Source organism: Trichechus manatus, unplaced genomic scaffold (genome assembly GCF_000243295.1).
Source record: "Trichechus manatus latirostris isolate Lorelei unplaced genomic scaffold, TriManLat1.0 scaffold00008, whole genome shotgun sequence".
Lineage (NCBI taxonomy): Eukaryota > Metazoa > Chordata > Mammalia > Sirenia > Trichechidae > Trichechus > Trichechus manatus.
Window position 1 is genome coordinate 167,389 of NW_004443944.1, and position 14,923 is coordinate 182,311.

At 65.3% G+C, this 14,923-nt stretch overlaps 2 protein-coding genes across 5 annotated transcripts; one reads left to right on the forward strand and one right to left on the reverse strand.

Annotated features, from left to right (window-relative positions):
• The first annotated feature begins 290 nt into the window (after positions 1-290).
• Positions 291-5,625, forward strand: RGS19 (regulator of G protein signaling 19). 4 transcript variants are annotated; one of them, XM_004370150.2, is made up of 6 exons: positions 291-516; positions 2,811-2,907; positions 3,078-3,208; positions 4,527-4,601; positions 4,749-4,983; positions 5,071-5,625. In XM_004370150.2, exons 2-6 carry the CDS (start codon positions 2,878-2,880, stop codon positions 5,260-5,262), a joined length of 663 nt encoding a protein of 220 aa, XP_004370207.1. In that variant the 5' UTR covers positions 291-516; positions 2,811-2,877; the 3' UTR covers positions 5,263-5,625. The 4 variants fall into 4 exon arrangements, with proteins under 4 accessions (XP_004370207.1, XP_023598257.1, XP_023598249.1 ...); XM_023742489.1 differs by lacking the exon at positions 2,811-2,907; XM_023742481.1 differs by lacking the exon at positions 291-516 and having other exon boundaries at positions 2,766-2,907.
• Positions 5,626-6,194: 569 nt separating this feature from the next.
• TCEA2 (transcription elongation factor A2) lies at positions 6,195-13,561 on the reverse strand. The gene is made up of 9 exons (XM_023742469.1): positions 13,448-13,561; positions 10,860-10,922; positions 10,672-10,777; positions 9,734-9,821; positions 8,723-8,853; positions 8,489-8,545; positions 7,911-8,065; positions 7,699-7,845; positions 6,195-7,108 (listed from the first exon to the last, which is right to left on the reverse strand). Exons 1-9 carry the CDS (start codon positions 13,514-13,516, stop codon positions 7,028-7,030), a joined length of 897 nt encoding a protein of 298 aa, XP_023598237.1. The 5' UTR covers positions 13,517-13,561; the 3' UTR covers positions 6,195-7,027.
• Between the last annotated feature and the right edge of the window lie 1,362 nt (positions 13,562-14,923).

Here is a 14,923-nt window from a genome sequence, read left to right on the forward strand (position 1 = left end):
CCAGGACTCGGCTCCCCTCCCGGCCTGGGGCTGTTGTGGGGAAGCCTGGGAGCCGGCGTCCCGGGACGCACTCGGACTTTCCGCCCCAGGCCCACGTGGACCCTGGGCCGGGGCGGGACCGCCGTCCTCCCCCGCGCGGGGGAGGGACGCTGCACCGGTTCCCCTTTCTCTGGAGCTCTAAGCTCGGGGGAGCGATTGCTCAAAGGTGGGGGCCGGAAGGACCCAGGTTTCCGCGTCTCCCGCCCGCCTCGTCCCGGTGGGGAGGGGCCGGGGCGGGACTCCCTCCGCCCCCGCCCCAGTTAGATCTAGCAGCTGCTCAGCTCTGCGAGCCGGCAGGGAGGCGCTGCGCCCCCGGCCCAGCCGATCGGGGCTCCTTCGTCGGCCCCTCCAGACGCCGCAGGAGTACCTCCTGCCGTCTGACTCGAGTCCCCGCTGCAGTGCACGCCCCTTCGGAGGCCAGGGTGGGGCCAGAGCGAACCTGGCCCTTCCCGCCCCCACCCCACCTTTGGGTCGCTGGTGAGTGGGGTGCTGGGACAGCAAGAGTTCCTTAAGGCGGGGTGGGTGCGTTAGAAGACAGGGTCTGAGACTTTGGGGGGGTGCCCCCGCCATTGCAGGGGCAGGCTGGGGGCGGGGGTCACCAGGGCTGGGGTGACCCAGCCTTCCTTGGAGGGGACCAGGCCGGGGGCTACCCCCACCAGGCTAGCGGAAGAGGCTGGCAGGTAGGAGAGGGTACTGGGTAGGATCAGAGGGAGTGGGCCCCTCTGTTGGCCCCCCCAAAGGTTATGGCATTTCTTTCTGGGATTGTCACATTTTCTTATTCTTTTTTTGGACTGGGCAGCTCGGGACGTTCCTTTTCCTTCTGTGGTGCGGAGCAGCAGCCACTCCCAGGGGAAGCTCTGTCCCCAGAGGCTGCACTGGCCGCCCATCCAGCCCCTCCATCTCAGACTCGGGGGCCAAAGCCTGGGGGCTGGGGAAGGGGAGGAGCCCCCAGAACACCAGCATGAGAGCCAGGAGGACCCTAGTTCAGACTCCTTGCCCTCTCAGGAGGCAGAGGAGGCAGCCCAGGGCACCCACGGGTGCCCAAGGGCGTGAGGTGGCCTCAGCGGCCTAGGGAGAGCACAGGGAACCAGGTGTAGGGACCATGCCAAGGGCCTGAGGAAGAAGGGACTTGGCCCCCACCACCCGGCCCTGCACCCTAGACAGGTCCCCCTCCTCCAATTCAGAGCAGGTTGGAGCTAAGGGAGGGGGGAAGGGTGGGGTGGAAGAGGAAGTCATCACCCTGTCTAGGGGTACCGCTCCCAGACCTCAGGCAGCACCACACCCCTTCCTCTCCCTAGAAACCTGACCCCAGGGAAAGTGTGTTGTTCCCCTATCTGTGGGGCCTGCGGGCCCCAGTTTGAGGGCCCCGCATGGGGTCCATGAAGCCAGGTGGATGGTAAGGGCCTAGGCCCCAGAGGACCCTGTGCCCGCCCCAAAGCCTGTCAGAGCCAGGCTTCCACATGCCCAGGCCGGGGAACAGCATCGTGGCCCCTGAGCGCTGCCACACGAGGCCCCCGTGACCAGCCAGGGGCCCCAGGAGTAGGCCTGCCCTAGAACATTCAGGTCTGCTCCTTCCCTGGAGGCCCGAGAGGCAACACAGACAGACCAAAACTGGGATTAAAACGCCATGAGCCGGGGTAGGGTCGGGCTATATTAAATGAGAACATAGAGTGGAACAAGGTACAGTGGCGGGTGCAGTGTGCGTGGGCAGGGGCACTCAAAACCACCTGCAGGGTGCAGATTGGCCAGGCTGCACTGAGTAAGACCAAGGGGTCTCCGGTGCCCCAACCCCCACCTCCACCACCCCCGGGCTTGGCGAAACCATTGGCGTTGGCACGCCTGCCCGAGGTACAGCACAAACACAGGCAGGATGGCCAGCGCAGGGTCTCCAGGCCCTGACCCAGGAGCAGGCGCCCCCTCCCCCAGCCTGGCACCCCCGGAGTGGCACGCCCTGCAGCGGGGTGCTCGGCTGCAGTAGTTTCCGCTGCCTTGAGGCGGCGGGCGGGCGGGTGGGGGTGCCACGGAAGCGCTGGGCATAGGGTAAGAAGGCCATACTGTCAGGGCAGGGGCTCCTGGGGGAAGGTGGGTGCCTGCAGGCAAGGGCAGCACCAAAGACCAAAGCGGGTAAGTGGGGCGCTGGGCCAGGGCGGGTTCCTCCGAGGCACCCGCCCTGCCTGCCCCACTCCCCAAACCCTCAGAAAGTCCTGCCCCGAGTTGCACTCACATCCTCCGTGCTGCTGCGGGCCCAGCCTGCTACCCTGCTGAGTCCCGGTAAACTGTCAAAAAAAACTCTTGAGACTGATGGGCAGATTCGGGGTTCTTGGTTGTGAGCAACCCTACCCAGCCCCACAGTCTGGGCAGAAAACACAGGATGAAGAGAGCTGGGCGGGGGGCTCTGAATATCTGACTGCCACCCCCATGACTCTCGGGGGCCCCCAGCCCCATTGGGGAGGGGCAGAGAGCTGGAAACCAAGAAAGAGGAACCCAAGCTTCCGGCTTCCCAGGGACTGAGCTGATGGGGGTGTCCCGGAACCTCCCGTGGGGGCCTCAACTGGGGCCCGGACTAGGATGAGGGGCCAGAAGCCACTGCAGCCTACTCCCCACTCACCTGGGCCCCCAGTCCTGGTGTAGGCTAGGGGGGTGGGGAGAGCCCAGGGCTGAAGGTCGGGGGTGGAGGGCTTGGGGAGGAAAGAGGGTGACCCTCTCAGGACCCACAGGGGCTGGCAGGGACTGGGGTCTCAGGTTCTCAGAGCCTCGGCCTCTCTCCCCAGACCCCCCACCGTGGTGAGGGTTCCGGAGCAGGCACCACAGAGCCTGGGGGACCTTCTTGGCCCACCCATGCCCACCCCACATGAGGCTGAGACACAGGTGCGCCCCTGCTCCCCTGGGGATGATGGGGGGGGCAACAGGGAGTTTGGGAGACCCTTGAACACCTGGGAGGCAGGAAGGGTCGTGTCCCAGGGGGCGTAGACCCACGAGCGGGCAGTGGGGGAGGAGCCGGGCTGCTGTGTTCTGGGCTGAGCCTCCGTCTCCCACAGCACACAGGGCCGGAGGAGGCGGACCAGCCGCCCCCTATGTCCAGGCATGATGCAGCCCCTCCCGCCGTCCCGGCTGCCCCCGGGCGCAACCCCTGCTGCTTGTGCTGGTGCTGCTGCTGCAGCTGCTCCTGGTACGTGGGCCTGGGGTACACAGGGAGCCTGGTGTTGGGGGGCTCGGTGTGCGAGGGGGGCCTGGAGGTGTGGGGGGACCTGGGCGAGCAGGGAGCCTGGGGATGCGAGGGAGGCTGGGGGTTGTGGGGGGCCGGAGGCTTCTGAGGCGCAGGCCACAGGCAGGACAGCTCTGCCACCTTGCCAGCCCCGTCCTGCCCTGGCTCCTCCAGGAGACTCAGGTACACCAAGGGTGTACTCGTGGGTGGGTACCAGGCCTGCACCTGTGTGCACATGTGCACCCACTTGTCCACGTGCTCGGCACACGTTTATCAACGCCACTCTGAGGCAGGCCTAGGGGCCTAGAGGAGCAGACAGAACCACAGACTCTGCAGGTTGTGCTAAGGGTTGCAAAGGGGGCGCTGGGGGGCTCTGAGGAGGGGACGGGTGAGCCAATCCTGGGAAGATAGGGAGAGCACCTGCAGCGGGGCACAGTCCTGGGACAGGAGGGCGTGGGGTTCTGCAGAGCTGGAGGTGCCACCCCCTCGGAGCCTGACCCTAGTCAGACTTCAGGTTTGGCTGTGGAGTTGGGGGTGGGCTGTAGGGACCCAAAGTGAAATCAGGCGACCAGTGAGAAACCGAGGCCAGAGCCTAGGACAGAGGAGCCCAGGGAATTAGAAGTTGGTGGTGTCTCTGGCTGGGGCGGGGTATAGGAGGGATCGAGAGGACTCGGGTTGGGGGCTGGCATTTCTGGAGGTAGGGGTGCCACTGATGAGAAGGAGGAGGCGTGGGGCCATCCAGTGGGGAGAGGACTGGAAGAGAGGAGTCATCCCTGGGGGTCAGGGCCAGATAGTGGGTCCCGACAGGTGGGCACAGGGCAGGATTTCAGCCTGATCAGGGCCCGCTGGGCCTGCAGGGCGGACCTGCCAGGGGCCTCTGGGAGGAAGGGCTGGGAAGCGAGTGAGGGCTGGGCCAGGGAGGCAGGAGGAGCTCAGAGCGGAGCAGGTAGGGTCCCAGCAGGAAGACAGTGGGGGGTCACCGGCCAAACACCGCTGAAGAGGGCAGACGCCGTGGCCTTGGCAGGATCAGCAACTGGACAAGCGGACTCAGTGGAGGGAGAGGGACGGAAGGGAGCGGTGGGCAGTGAGTGGACCCCCTTCCCAGGAGGGGCATGAAGGGAGCAAAGACTCCAGGGGCTGCCCCTCCATACGCCTGCGTCTCCCATGTGCATAGCCCTGTGCCTGTCCACACGCCTGTGTCTACTCATGTGCTGAGGGCCACGTGTGCACATGTGTAGTGTCCCTGTGAGCCCAGGCAGTTGCTGCCTTTCTCTGCTGTTAGGAATGAAGAGCGGCGGCGAGCCTGGTGGACCTCTCGGGAGACCAAGCTGCAGCCCCTTCCCAGCTGCGAAGCATGGTGAGTCCCAGGCAGCCTGTGTGCGCGCATGAGGTGGACGTGCATGCGTGGGGTGGGCGTGGGCATGTGTGCGTGCATGCGTCTGCACGTCAGGGGCGGGTAGGGCTGGGGAGGCGCCTTGTATGACCGAGGCCCGCTCGCTCGCAGTGCTGCGCCAAGCCCTGAGGAGGTGCGCAGCTGGGCTCAGTCCTTCGACAAGCTGATGCACAGCCCAGCGGGGCGCAATGTGTTCCGCGAGTTCCTGCGCACGGAGTACAGCGAGGAGAACATGCTCTTCTGGCTGGCCTGCGAGGAGCTCAAGGCCGAGGCCAACAAGCACGTGGTGGACGAGAAAGCGCGGCTCATCTACGAGGATTACGTGTCCATCCTATCCCCCAAGGAGGTGCGCGGCGCCGTAGTGGGTGGGGCGGGGCGGGTGGAGGTGCCACCCACAGGCCCCTGACCCCGCCCCGCCCTGCCCCACCCGCAGGTGAGCCTGGACTCGCGCGTGCGGGAGGGCATCAACAAGAGGATGCAGGAGCCGTCTGCGCACACGTTCGACGACGCACAGCTGCAGATCTACACGCTCATGCACCGGGACTCCTACCCCCGCTTTCTCGGCTCCCCAGTCTACCGCGCCCTGCTGCTCCACGGTTCCACCCCGTCCTTCTCCGAGGCCTGAGCCCGCCTCACACACCAGGACGCTAGGCCCCCATGTGGGCTTCCACCGCGAGCTGAGGCGAGTAGGGGTCTGGGGCCCCAGGAAGTCCCGGCTGGCTGCTGACTCCAGGCTCCACCCCACGAGGCCAGGCAGGGGCTTCAGGTGCTCCAGGTCCAGCGGAGGCAAGTGTGGGGGCATCTGCTCCGGCCTGGCTGGCGGGCAGCTCCTCCGTCACCGCCCCGAGAGGCTCCTGCACATGGAGGGTCCCTCCCAGGAGGCACCTCTGGCCCCAAGAATTGCCTTTGGTGGAGACTAGAACCTCTACACTGTCTATTTTTATAATTCGTGGAGCCCCACACTAGAGCTGCCTTCTCGCTGGGATCAGACCCTGACCCCAGAACTGGGCTCCAGGCAACAGGAGCCTTATTTCCATTTTGTTCAAGACTTTAAAACTGGAAGCATCCTTACTGTGTTTTAACAAAAAAAAAGTTTTCATATTTATCTAGGATATAGGATGCCTTATTACTGAAGATATTTTTAAAGCAAAGTCTCTCTTCTGTCTACTTCCATGTGTCATCCCCAGGCGGGGCAGTGGTCTCACCAGGGTGTCCGGGGTGCTCCAGGCACAGGTGCCACCCACCCAGCAGCCTGGCCCAGCCCCAGCCCCTCAAGGGGCCTTCATGCCCTGCCCTGACCCCACGGTCTCCAGGCCCTGACCCTCCCCCTAGCAGGGCAGCTACTCCGCCTCCCACACACGTGAGCTCGGTGACCACATCTGTGAATGGCTCCACGGACACCCTGGCAGGGAGCCGAGCAGAGGTGACTCCCTCGGTGCCAGGTGCAGAGTCACCTCCACCCTCTCATGGGCCCCAGGAATGTGCTCATCACTCCTGCTTCCCCAAGTCTCCAAGAGGCTAAACAACTCAAAGCTGGAACTGGCCAGGCCCTGAGAACCCCCACGTCCACCCACCCTGGCATGTCCACTCTGCCTCTTCGAGGAGAGATGTGGGTTGGGGGTGGGGAACAAGCTGCCGAGAGGCCCTACAGGAGGGCGTGGCAGAGGGACCCAGGTCAAAGCCTCCACAACTCGGGGCTGGAGCAGCTGGCAGCATGGGGTAGGTGGGAGGATGCTGAGGGCAGCTAACCCAGGCCCCACGTGGGCCCCCAGTCGTCTGGACAAGTCCCCTGCTAGCCCACACACCCAGCTCACTGGGCCTGTCATACACACACACTCCTGAGTGCACACATCCCTGTTCCTACCCTTCACCTGCAGGTGTGCACACAGGCCCACAGCACACCACACCCACCTCCACGCCTGGGTCCTCAGTGACCCCTCTGGGGCCAGCTGACATTCCTCGATGGCCACTGCCCACAGGGCCCCGTGTCAGCCGGCCCCAGACTGTCCACAGCAGCAGAGATGAACCAGACATGGAGGATGGGGACATCCCACCCAAACTGAGGGTCAAGGACATCAGGATGGCAAAAAGAAACATTTAATGATTTGAGACAAAGGGCAGAAGTACACGACAGGCAGGACAGGGATGGAGTAGGTCGCTTCGGGATGGCAGGGGCAGCAGTGGGTCTCCAGAGAAGCTGAGTCAACGGGTGGGGAGGGCAGCAGATGCTGCAGGCTCATGCAAAGGCTCAGCAGAACTGTGGGGAGTCAGGCATGAGGCCGTGGCCAGGGTCTCGGCCCAGGCCGCACTCTTGCCCCACCTGATGCCAGGGTGAGAGGCGTGGCCACCCGGCCCGGACACCCTGGGACATGCCCACCCAAAGCCAGGGGTCAACCCACCTTCCAGCGGTTTCCACACTCGTTGCAGACAACGAAGGTGGTCATGGGTTCATCAGAGCTTCGGGTTTGCACCTGTGGGGGCACTTTGGTGACGGGGGGTGGGGGCAGGCCCTGGGACTATTTCTCAGGGAGACCTGACTTCTCGGGGCTGCAGGGAGACCACTGCGTCGGGTAGGGGCTCATGGAAGGCCGGAAGCAAACACCAGCCGCCGAGGCGGGCACCCCGGGATTGAGGGGGCTGTGCCTGGCTCTTGTGCTCTGTCATCTGGAAGCTTGCATGGCTTACAAACCAATGGGACCAGCAGGGCGGGGGGGCCCAAGGGCCAGAGGGGAAGAGGGCGGCATAGTTGCCATGGCCTCCCAAAGGCTCCATTTGTCAACCCCCATCCCCTCACCTGGACACCTTTTGGCAGCCGTACGGCCCCCTTAGAGCACCTAGCATCCACCCACCACAACCCACTCCTCAGGGCATCCCTGCTGGGCTGGACAGGGTCCCCAACCCAAATGCCAGGAGACAGGCCCCACCACCAAGAATGCTGCTGTCTGGGGCCAGGTCTCAGGAGAGGCCAGTTTGCAGGCAGGGGGCCCACCTGGGTGTAGGTGTAGGTGCAGCTCTTCCTTCTACACCTGCCTCAGGTGAAGAGCTTGGGGGGGGGGCCCACCTGAGTGTAGGTGCAGCTCTTCCTCTTGCACCTGCCGCAGGTGAAGAGGTCAGTGTGGGTGCCGCCCGCCCGGGCCATCTGGTGCTCGCGGATGGCCTCTCTGGTCATAGCTTTTCGGATCTCCTTCAGCTCGTCGCTGGCCATCTCCTGGAGGGATGCCGGTCAGGGTCAGGCCCTCAGAGCAGCTCCCCACCCCAGGCCCAGCGGCTCACCTCCGAGGTCATCTCGGCGATGCGCTGGGGTGCGATGGCACCGCGCAGCACGCTCCTTCGTAGACCCGGGTTCTTGGCATCCTTCAGATTGGAGATGCGGCTCCTAACGCGGTTCTTGTACTTGACGTCCGTGCTCCCCACGTCCCGGAAGATGCGTGCAGCTGCTAAGGACCCATGGGCCTCCCGAGAGGGGCTGGACTGGGCTGGGGTTCTCTATGGGTATCCCCTCCCCACGGGGGCCTCAGGCTGGGCTGGGGTCCTCCATAGACATCCCTTCCCTAAAGGGGCTGTGTAAGGCTGGGCTAGGACGAGGAGCCAGGGCCAGCTCTGCCACCATGCTCTGCCCACCAGTTAGGATAAGCCCCTTGGAACAGAGTTGCCCACCCTGGCCTGGGAGCAGGCAGGGGCCTCCACTGGACCGTTCCCCACTGAGACCCTGACCCGTCCAGGAAGGAGGTGGCTGCCCTGCCCAGGGCACAGGGCGGCCGGCGGTGCCTACCATCGGCCACCAGGGGGAGCCAGGCCTAGCCGGCCTCCGCCCGCACAGGCCCCAGCCCGCTTGCTGGCAGGAAGGATATATTCCTCGATCTGGGCTGACAGGTGCTCACAGTCCGCGCCGATGGCCACGTGGTCGTCTGCAAGAGGCAGCCCTGACCAGCTGCGCCCACTGGCCTCTCCACCCACCCAACACCCGAGGAGGCAGGAAGGGACACCACTGTGTCCCAAAGACCCCACCTGCCCCAGGTGGGCAGCACGGGGCCGGGGAAGGGGCAGGGGATGGGCGGGCCCGGGTGTGGCTGGTGGGAACTCACCGTCCGTCTGCAGCGCAGCAGCCAGCATCTCTCGACACTTGTTGCGTACAGCATCACAGGTGACGGGTGTTGGGGGAAACGTGGTCATCCGAGGAGTCGACGGTGTCTTGGGCAGCTCTGGCCTCTTGCGGCTGGAGAGGGACAGCCCATGGGGCTCAGACACAGGCCCCAGTGCACCCTAGCAGTGCGCCCAGGACCAGAGGCCGGGGTGCCAGAAGCCAGCCACAGCTCCACCACCCTCTCTGGGAGGCCCAGGACATGGCCACCCCGGGTACCCTTCCTCCCTGAAGACAGCAGCCACCACCACGGCAAGACCAGGTGAGGACAAAGACGCCCCCCGCCTCGGTGGAGACGGGCTCGGCTAGCCCAAGGCCAGCTCTTGGGTCACCCCTGCCACGTATAAAACCAGTAGGGACACGCCCTCACAGGGCTGGGCCCCACGCAGGCAGCCCAACGGCCAGGCTGCAGCCACCCAGCCCTCCCCACACACCCCAGCGTCCCACGACCCCGAGGCCCCACGGGAAGCCAGCGGGAGCAGGGGAACTTCCCGAGGAAAAACAATACACGTAGGTGTTCAGAAGGGTGTGATGCTCAGCAGCTGCTGGGTCCAGGCCTCGCCCCACCCCACCCCCCAGCACCCTGCCCAGCCCCCTCCCCCCCAGTCCCCTACACAGCCTCCTTCTGGCCTCTCCACCTGGCCCACCCATCGCCCTGCACACACCCACCACCACCTACCCCTCCACACCATCCACCCCTTGCCCCATGCCCCACTGCTGGCCCTGCACCAGCTCCAGACTCTGGAGCAGCCCCCCACTGGGCAGGGAACAACTCACTGATGCCAGAGTGGACACACCAAGTCCAGAGTCAAGGGTAGCACTCAACCCAGCAACACCAGCCCCAGGAAGGGGGGGCAAAGCTGCCCCCTCACAGAGCAGCGCCCTCGGGGTAGGGGTGCAAGCACCACTTCTCTGGGGGGCTGATCTGGGCCAGCGCACCGCCCCCCAGGCGCACCTGTGGACCTTTGCCTCGGAGGTGTCCTTCGAGGGCGGTGAGGCCAGGGACGCGCTCCTCTGCTCCCCAGCTTTAGCGTCTGAAGCATCTGCAGTCGCAGGAAAACAGCGGGAAGGGGCTCGGCAAGGCAGCCTGGGAGGGCTGGGCCAGGCCGAAGGAGGAGTGCAGACGGCCACTGTGGGGCAGGCCGAGCCACACAGCACCCTTGTCCCTCAGAAGGTCACACCCAGGGCTGGGGGGCTGCCAGGGGCTACTGGGGAGCTGTAGGGCCTGCCAGGGGCTTTGGGGCTGCAGTGGCTTCCTGCCAACACAGCCCTCTCCCCAGGCCCCCTCGCCTCTGCATTCCATACCACCCCTGCGATGCCCCTTCTGCAGACGCCTCCCACTTCAAGGGCACCATGCCCCCCCATGCTGCCTCCTGGGGCCTTTCTGGGGCCGGCCCACTGCCCAGTGACCCTGAAGTGTGGGGACCCAGCAGTGGCGGCAGTAGCGTGTCCAAGGAGGCTGGCCCCCAGCGTGACTAGCATGCCTGAGCTGGACCAGGAAGACGTGTTGGCGACCCCTAACCAAGGCTCCTCCTGAACCCTCAGCCATGGGCCTGTGCTGGGGCCAGGACCCCTTTCCCCCTACGCATAGCCTGATGGCCACACAAGCCCAGAGGGGACTCTCACGTCCAGAGGGGGCCCCCCTGTCCTGGGTGGGGGCGTCTCTGCAACCCGCAGTTATCCCAACATCCCCAGGAAGGGGCCCGTCTGCCCAGCCCAGCGCTCCCTGCCGGGGCTGCCCTCCCTCCATCCCCTCCCTGCAGGGTGGTGTCCACACTTCGGCCAGCCACCTCCTTCATCCTCCTCCAAGTGGACTCCCGACTCGGCCGGTCCCCCCAGGGCTCGCCTCCCCCGCCCCCCCACCTGCCCCAGCCCCCGAGGGCCTGACCGCACCCAGGAGCTTCTTCCAAGACTTGATGAGCGACTTGGCAAGTGTGGTGACCTCCTCGTCCGAGCTCTGCTTCCGAAGCGCGTTGACCGACATCCCGACACGGGTGGACTGAAGGAGGCGGGGCAGAGGGGTCCGTGACGGAACCCCCTCGCTCTCGGTGTCCCACCCCGCCCTGGACCCAGGGACTTACCTGCAGCAGGTGCAGTGTGACAGGCATGGCCTTCAACTCCCGAAGCAGGTCCATTGCTCCTTCCTGGGGTAAGGGGGACCTCGACTCAACAACCTCCATGGAAATCTGTGGACCCTCAGCCCTCCTCCTGCACACCAGAGAGTGACACCCTGGAGGTGCTACCACGGCCCCCACCTGGGGCTGCAGCGCTCAAGCATGGGTCCTGTGACTTTTGAACCTCACCCCGACATCACATCACCCCAACCTGGAGCTGGGGTAAGCGGGCCAGCGCCACGCCCTGTGCAGGTCCCAGACCTTTCCCACTTCCTGTCCACACGCCCTGGGGACAGGCAGCCTCACCCAAAGTGCAGGGAAGACAGGTGCACCCTCCGCCTGAAGGGCACCATGGCCACCTTCTCGGCACCCAGCCCCTCTCCACAGTGCCATCAGCCAGTCCCAGTGCTGCCTTCTCATCACAGGCAGTCCTCACCTCCCCATGTCACCCCAGGGTCAGACCCCGCCCCTCCCTCACGCCTAGACCACACAACCGCCGCCCCCCATCTCCCCCTCGACACAGCTGCTCCACTGCCAGGCCTCCACTGCTCCTCCCTCCAAAGGTCCGCTCCCACGGCACCTCCTCAGCGAGGCCTCTCACACTGAAAACTGCACCCACGCCCACGTGACCCCTACCCGCCTCCACAGACACGGTGCCCTACTGCACCAGTGAGTCTCCACGCGTGTCTTCCTGCAAGATGAGGGACCGATGACCCGCCACCCGAGTGTGAGAGCCGACATCCTTCAGCCCAGGCGCCGTGCACAGGGCCAGGCCTGGCACACCCCTCAAAGAGGGCAGTGTCTCTGCTCATCCCACCGGGCAGGCCCCACCCGCTGGGCTGTGCATCGGGACCTCTCAGAGGGGACAGATGGCTCTGCCTGGTGCCTCGTGCACGGTGTCCCCCTTTCTGTTTGCCCCCCCCCCACCCAGGGTTTCTCTGCCTGCTGTGCCTCCACCTGGACACACACCCTCCCCAGCTCTGCCAGGCCCTGGCCAGCCCTCCCCCCACAGCACCCCCCACCCCTAGGTGAGCACCTTTCTTCCACCTTTGGTCATCCCTGCAAAGGCCCAGGAGACTGGCCGACACCCTCACTCTGCCCACAGCTTCCTGGCATGTGAACACTATAGACCCTAAATGCTTGCTTGCTGAATGAATGAATGAATGAATGAATGAGGCAGCCCCTTCCTGAATGGGGGGCCCCAGACCCCAGCCCAGAGTCACAGTCACCAGAGACCCAAAAAGCCCTCCCAAACTCCATGGCCATTGTGAGGCTTGGGGTGGCCATCCAGCCCCTCAGCTGACTCCCACGCCAGTGGCCCTGCCCCATAGGGCTTCCAGTCTGGGGGGAGAGAGCAGGTCTCTCGAAGGTTCATTAAGGTTTATTGAGCCCTGGCTGCCTGCTAGGAGCCCTGGTGGCACAATGGTTAAGTGCTCAGCTGCCAACCAAAAGGTCGGTGGTTCAAACCCACCAGCCACTCTGTGGGAGAAAAATGTGGCAGTCTGCTTCCGTAAAGATTTACAGCCTTGGAAACCCTATGGGGCAGTTCTACTCTGTCCCACAGCCTTGCTGAGTCGGAATCCACCTGATGGCTGCCTACTGCCCCCAACTGGCAGGCCCTGCATGGCCTCCCCACGGGGCAGGTCTCCACCAAGGACGCTTCATGGAACTGTACGAAGTTGCCAAGGTCACGAAGCTGGGGGAGTGGGGGGCCTGGCCACTCCTAGAAGCTGTGGCTGCATGATGGAAGGCCAGGCGACTTGGCAACTGGGGCTTGGCCACCAGGGCTCGGCCAGCAGGCTTCCACCTCTCAGGTCTTACACAATCGTGTGGGCTTGCCTGAGGGGCTCTATACATCCAACCACTCCAGTCGCTGCTGGCTGAGTCCTGGCTAAGGAAGGGAGAGTTTATTGGAATAGACTTTGTGGAGTGGGGCAGACGCGAAAGGCTTCTGTTGCTTGTGAAAGGGGATGAATGGGCCCAGCCCAGCTAGAGGAGGGGCACTGCGGGACGAGGGGAGATGCCAAATTCTGCATTCTGATAAAGGTGGGGAGGCCTGGGATAGGCAGAGGGCACTGGGCCGGGGGCTGAGGCTCCGCAAAGGTGGCTGGAAAGGAGGAAGGCAGGGAGACGCGGCGGTCGGTAACAAGGCGCGGCGGGGTGGGGGGGGTGGTCTTCGTGAGGCCAGGAAGAGGGCAGCCAAGGAAGGTCTCCATCGGCCAGGCCCGGGTCCGAAGTTGGAGGCGGAACCCGGGTCTGTGGGGGGACGGAGGGGGGGGGGGGGGGGTCTCAGCCTGGCGGAGGGTCTCAGTCCAGGGAGCTGGTTCTGAGGCCAGGTCCGCCCGGATAGCGGCCTCTGTCGGGGCGCTGGGGTGAGTAATGGGCCGGCCCGGGGCGGGGATCTCGGCCTTGGGTGAGGGTCTTCCCGCGTCCCTGGAGTCTCTGCCGGGGCGGGGGCTCGTCCTGCCCTCCAGGGGTCTCCCGGCCCGGACCGGGGTTCGGCGGGGGTTCGGCGGGACGGTGGTCCCGGAGCCCTGGAGGCCCGCGACCCTCACCGCGCTCTTCTTGGTCACCATCTTGTCCAGCCTCCGGGCGATCCGCGCAATCTCCTCCTCTTTGCCCATCACCGCCCCGGGGGCGCGCCCCAGCGCCCGCCGCGCCGGCCTGCCACCGGCTCAGACCGACCCCGGCCGCCGCCGCCTCCCGCACCCGCTGGCTTTCGACCCCGCCGCCCCAACAACCCGCCGCTGCCCGCCGCGGCCGAGACCCTCGGCTCAAACCCCCGCTCCCGCGGCCGCCGCGTTGCACCCTGGGACGCGTAGTCCCTCCAAGCGCCCGCCCCATGCGTGGGCCCCCCTCCTGGACCACAACTCCCAGGCGGCACTGCGCGCGCACGGCCTGCTGGGAAATGTAGTCCCGATGGGGGCCGCCGCCTGGAGCCTGCGGGGCCGGCCGACTCGCAGTCCAACAAGCCCCCGCGAGGAGGGCCGCTGGCAGGGGTGCAACGCGGACGGTCAGGGCGCCCCTCTGACCTGGGTCTGGCTACCGCGGGGTCTCTGCCCGAAGTCCCCCACAACTTCCCCGCGCTCGCCGTGAAGCGCCGGAGAGGCGTGAGCAGCAGTACCGATATGGGGTCTGGAAGGGGCCTGGGCTGGGGTAGGAAGGCGCCGGGGGCGGGGGCACCGCAGAGCTGGCAACCCCAGCGCTGCTCCTCCAGCCCGCCCCAGGCAAGGCAGTGGTCTCTCTGTGCCTCAGTCTCCCCGTCTGTAAATGGGGTGATGACAGCATCACCGCACAGGACTGCTGTCAGGTGGATACGAGTTGATTCACATCCCACTGAGAGTGGGGCCTGGACGCCGCACGGAACAATCACGGTCAAGCAATCACAGTCGGTCGGGTTGCTGCTGGAGGGCAGGTCCCCGGAAGGATCAGCCTGCACTCACAGGAGGGACTGGCTGGGCCTGGGAGGGGCATCACCCCACCCATCCCACCTCCTCAGCAATGCCCATGCTGGGTGGTTTGCTGGAGAGGGACGTGGTTCTGGGGGAGGGTGCAAGACAAGGGCACTGGAGTTCAGGCCAAGGGACCCTGAGGCCCTGTGGAGGTGTGGTGCCCAAACAGCCTGGGCTGACATCAATAAATGAGCTTCCCAGCAGCCAAAGTGAAAAGGAAAACAAACCATAGATCTCAACCCAGCCCAGCCCAGTAGGTCCTTGTGGCCCAGTGTGGCCTGAATGCCACGGTCTGAGCATGTGTGCAGCCTCAGGGGCAGTGGAGCCACATCCTTCAACAACCCTCTCAGTGACTGGCCAGACCAGAGAGCTGGCCAGAGGACTTCAGACCAAGGCCCAGGCTGCCCTCATGCAGGAACCACGAGAACGCAGCCTCATAGCCCCAGGCAGTGAGGCTTCCAGGTGGTGCTCCTGTAGCCTTGGAGACACAGGGGACACAGGTGGGGCTGAGCTGACTAGAGGATGGAGCTCGTATCCCTGCTGGAGGTCCTGAGATGCCAGGGCCCCTGCAGGAAGGGC

Bases quoted from the DNA above. Each gene is read 5' to 3' on its own strand.
- TCEA2 (XM_023742469.1), bottom strand. From the start codon at position 13,516: ATGGGCAAAGAGGAGGAGATTGCGCGGATCGCCCGGAGGCTGGACAAG. The intron at 10,923-13,447 runs GTGAGGGTCGCG...CCCTTACCCCAG, and splicing joins TGGTGACCAAGAAGAGCGCG to GAAGGAGCAATGGACCTGCT. The intron at 10,778-10,859 runs GTAAGTCCCTGG...CGCCTCCTTCAG, and splicing joins TCACACTGCACCTGCTGCAG to TCCACCCGTGTCGGGATGTC.
- RGS19 (XM_023742493.1), top strand. The intron at 4,602-4,748 runs GTGAGTCCCAGG...GCTCGCTCGCAG, and splicing joins CTTCCCAGCTGCGAAGCATG to TGCTGCGCCAAGCCCTGAGG. The intron at 4,984-5,070 runs GTGCGCGGCGCC...CCCCACCCGCAG, and splicing joins CCATCCTATCCCCCAAGGAG to GTGAGCCTGGACTCGCGCGT.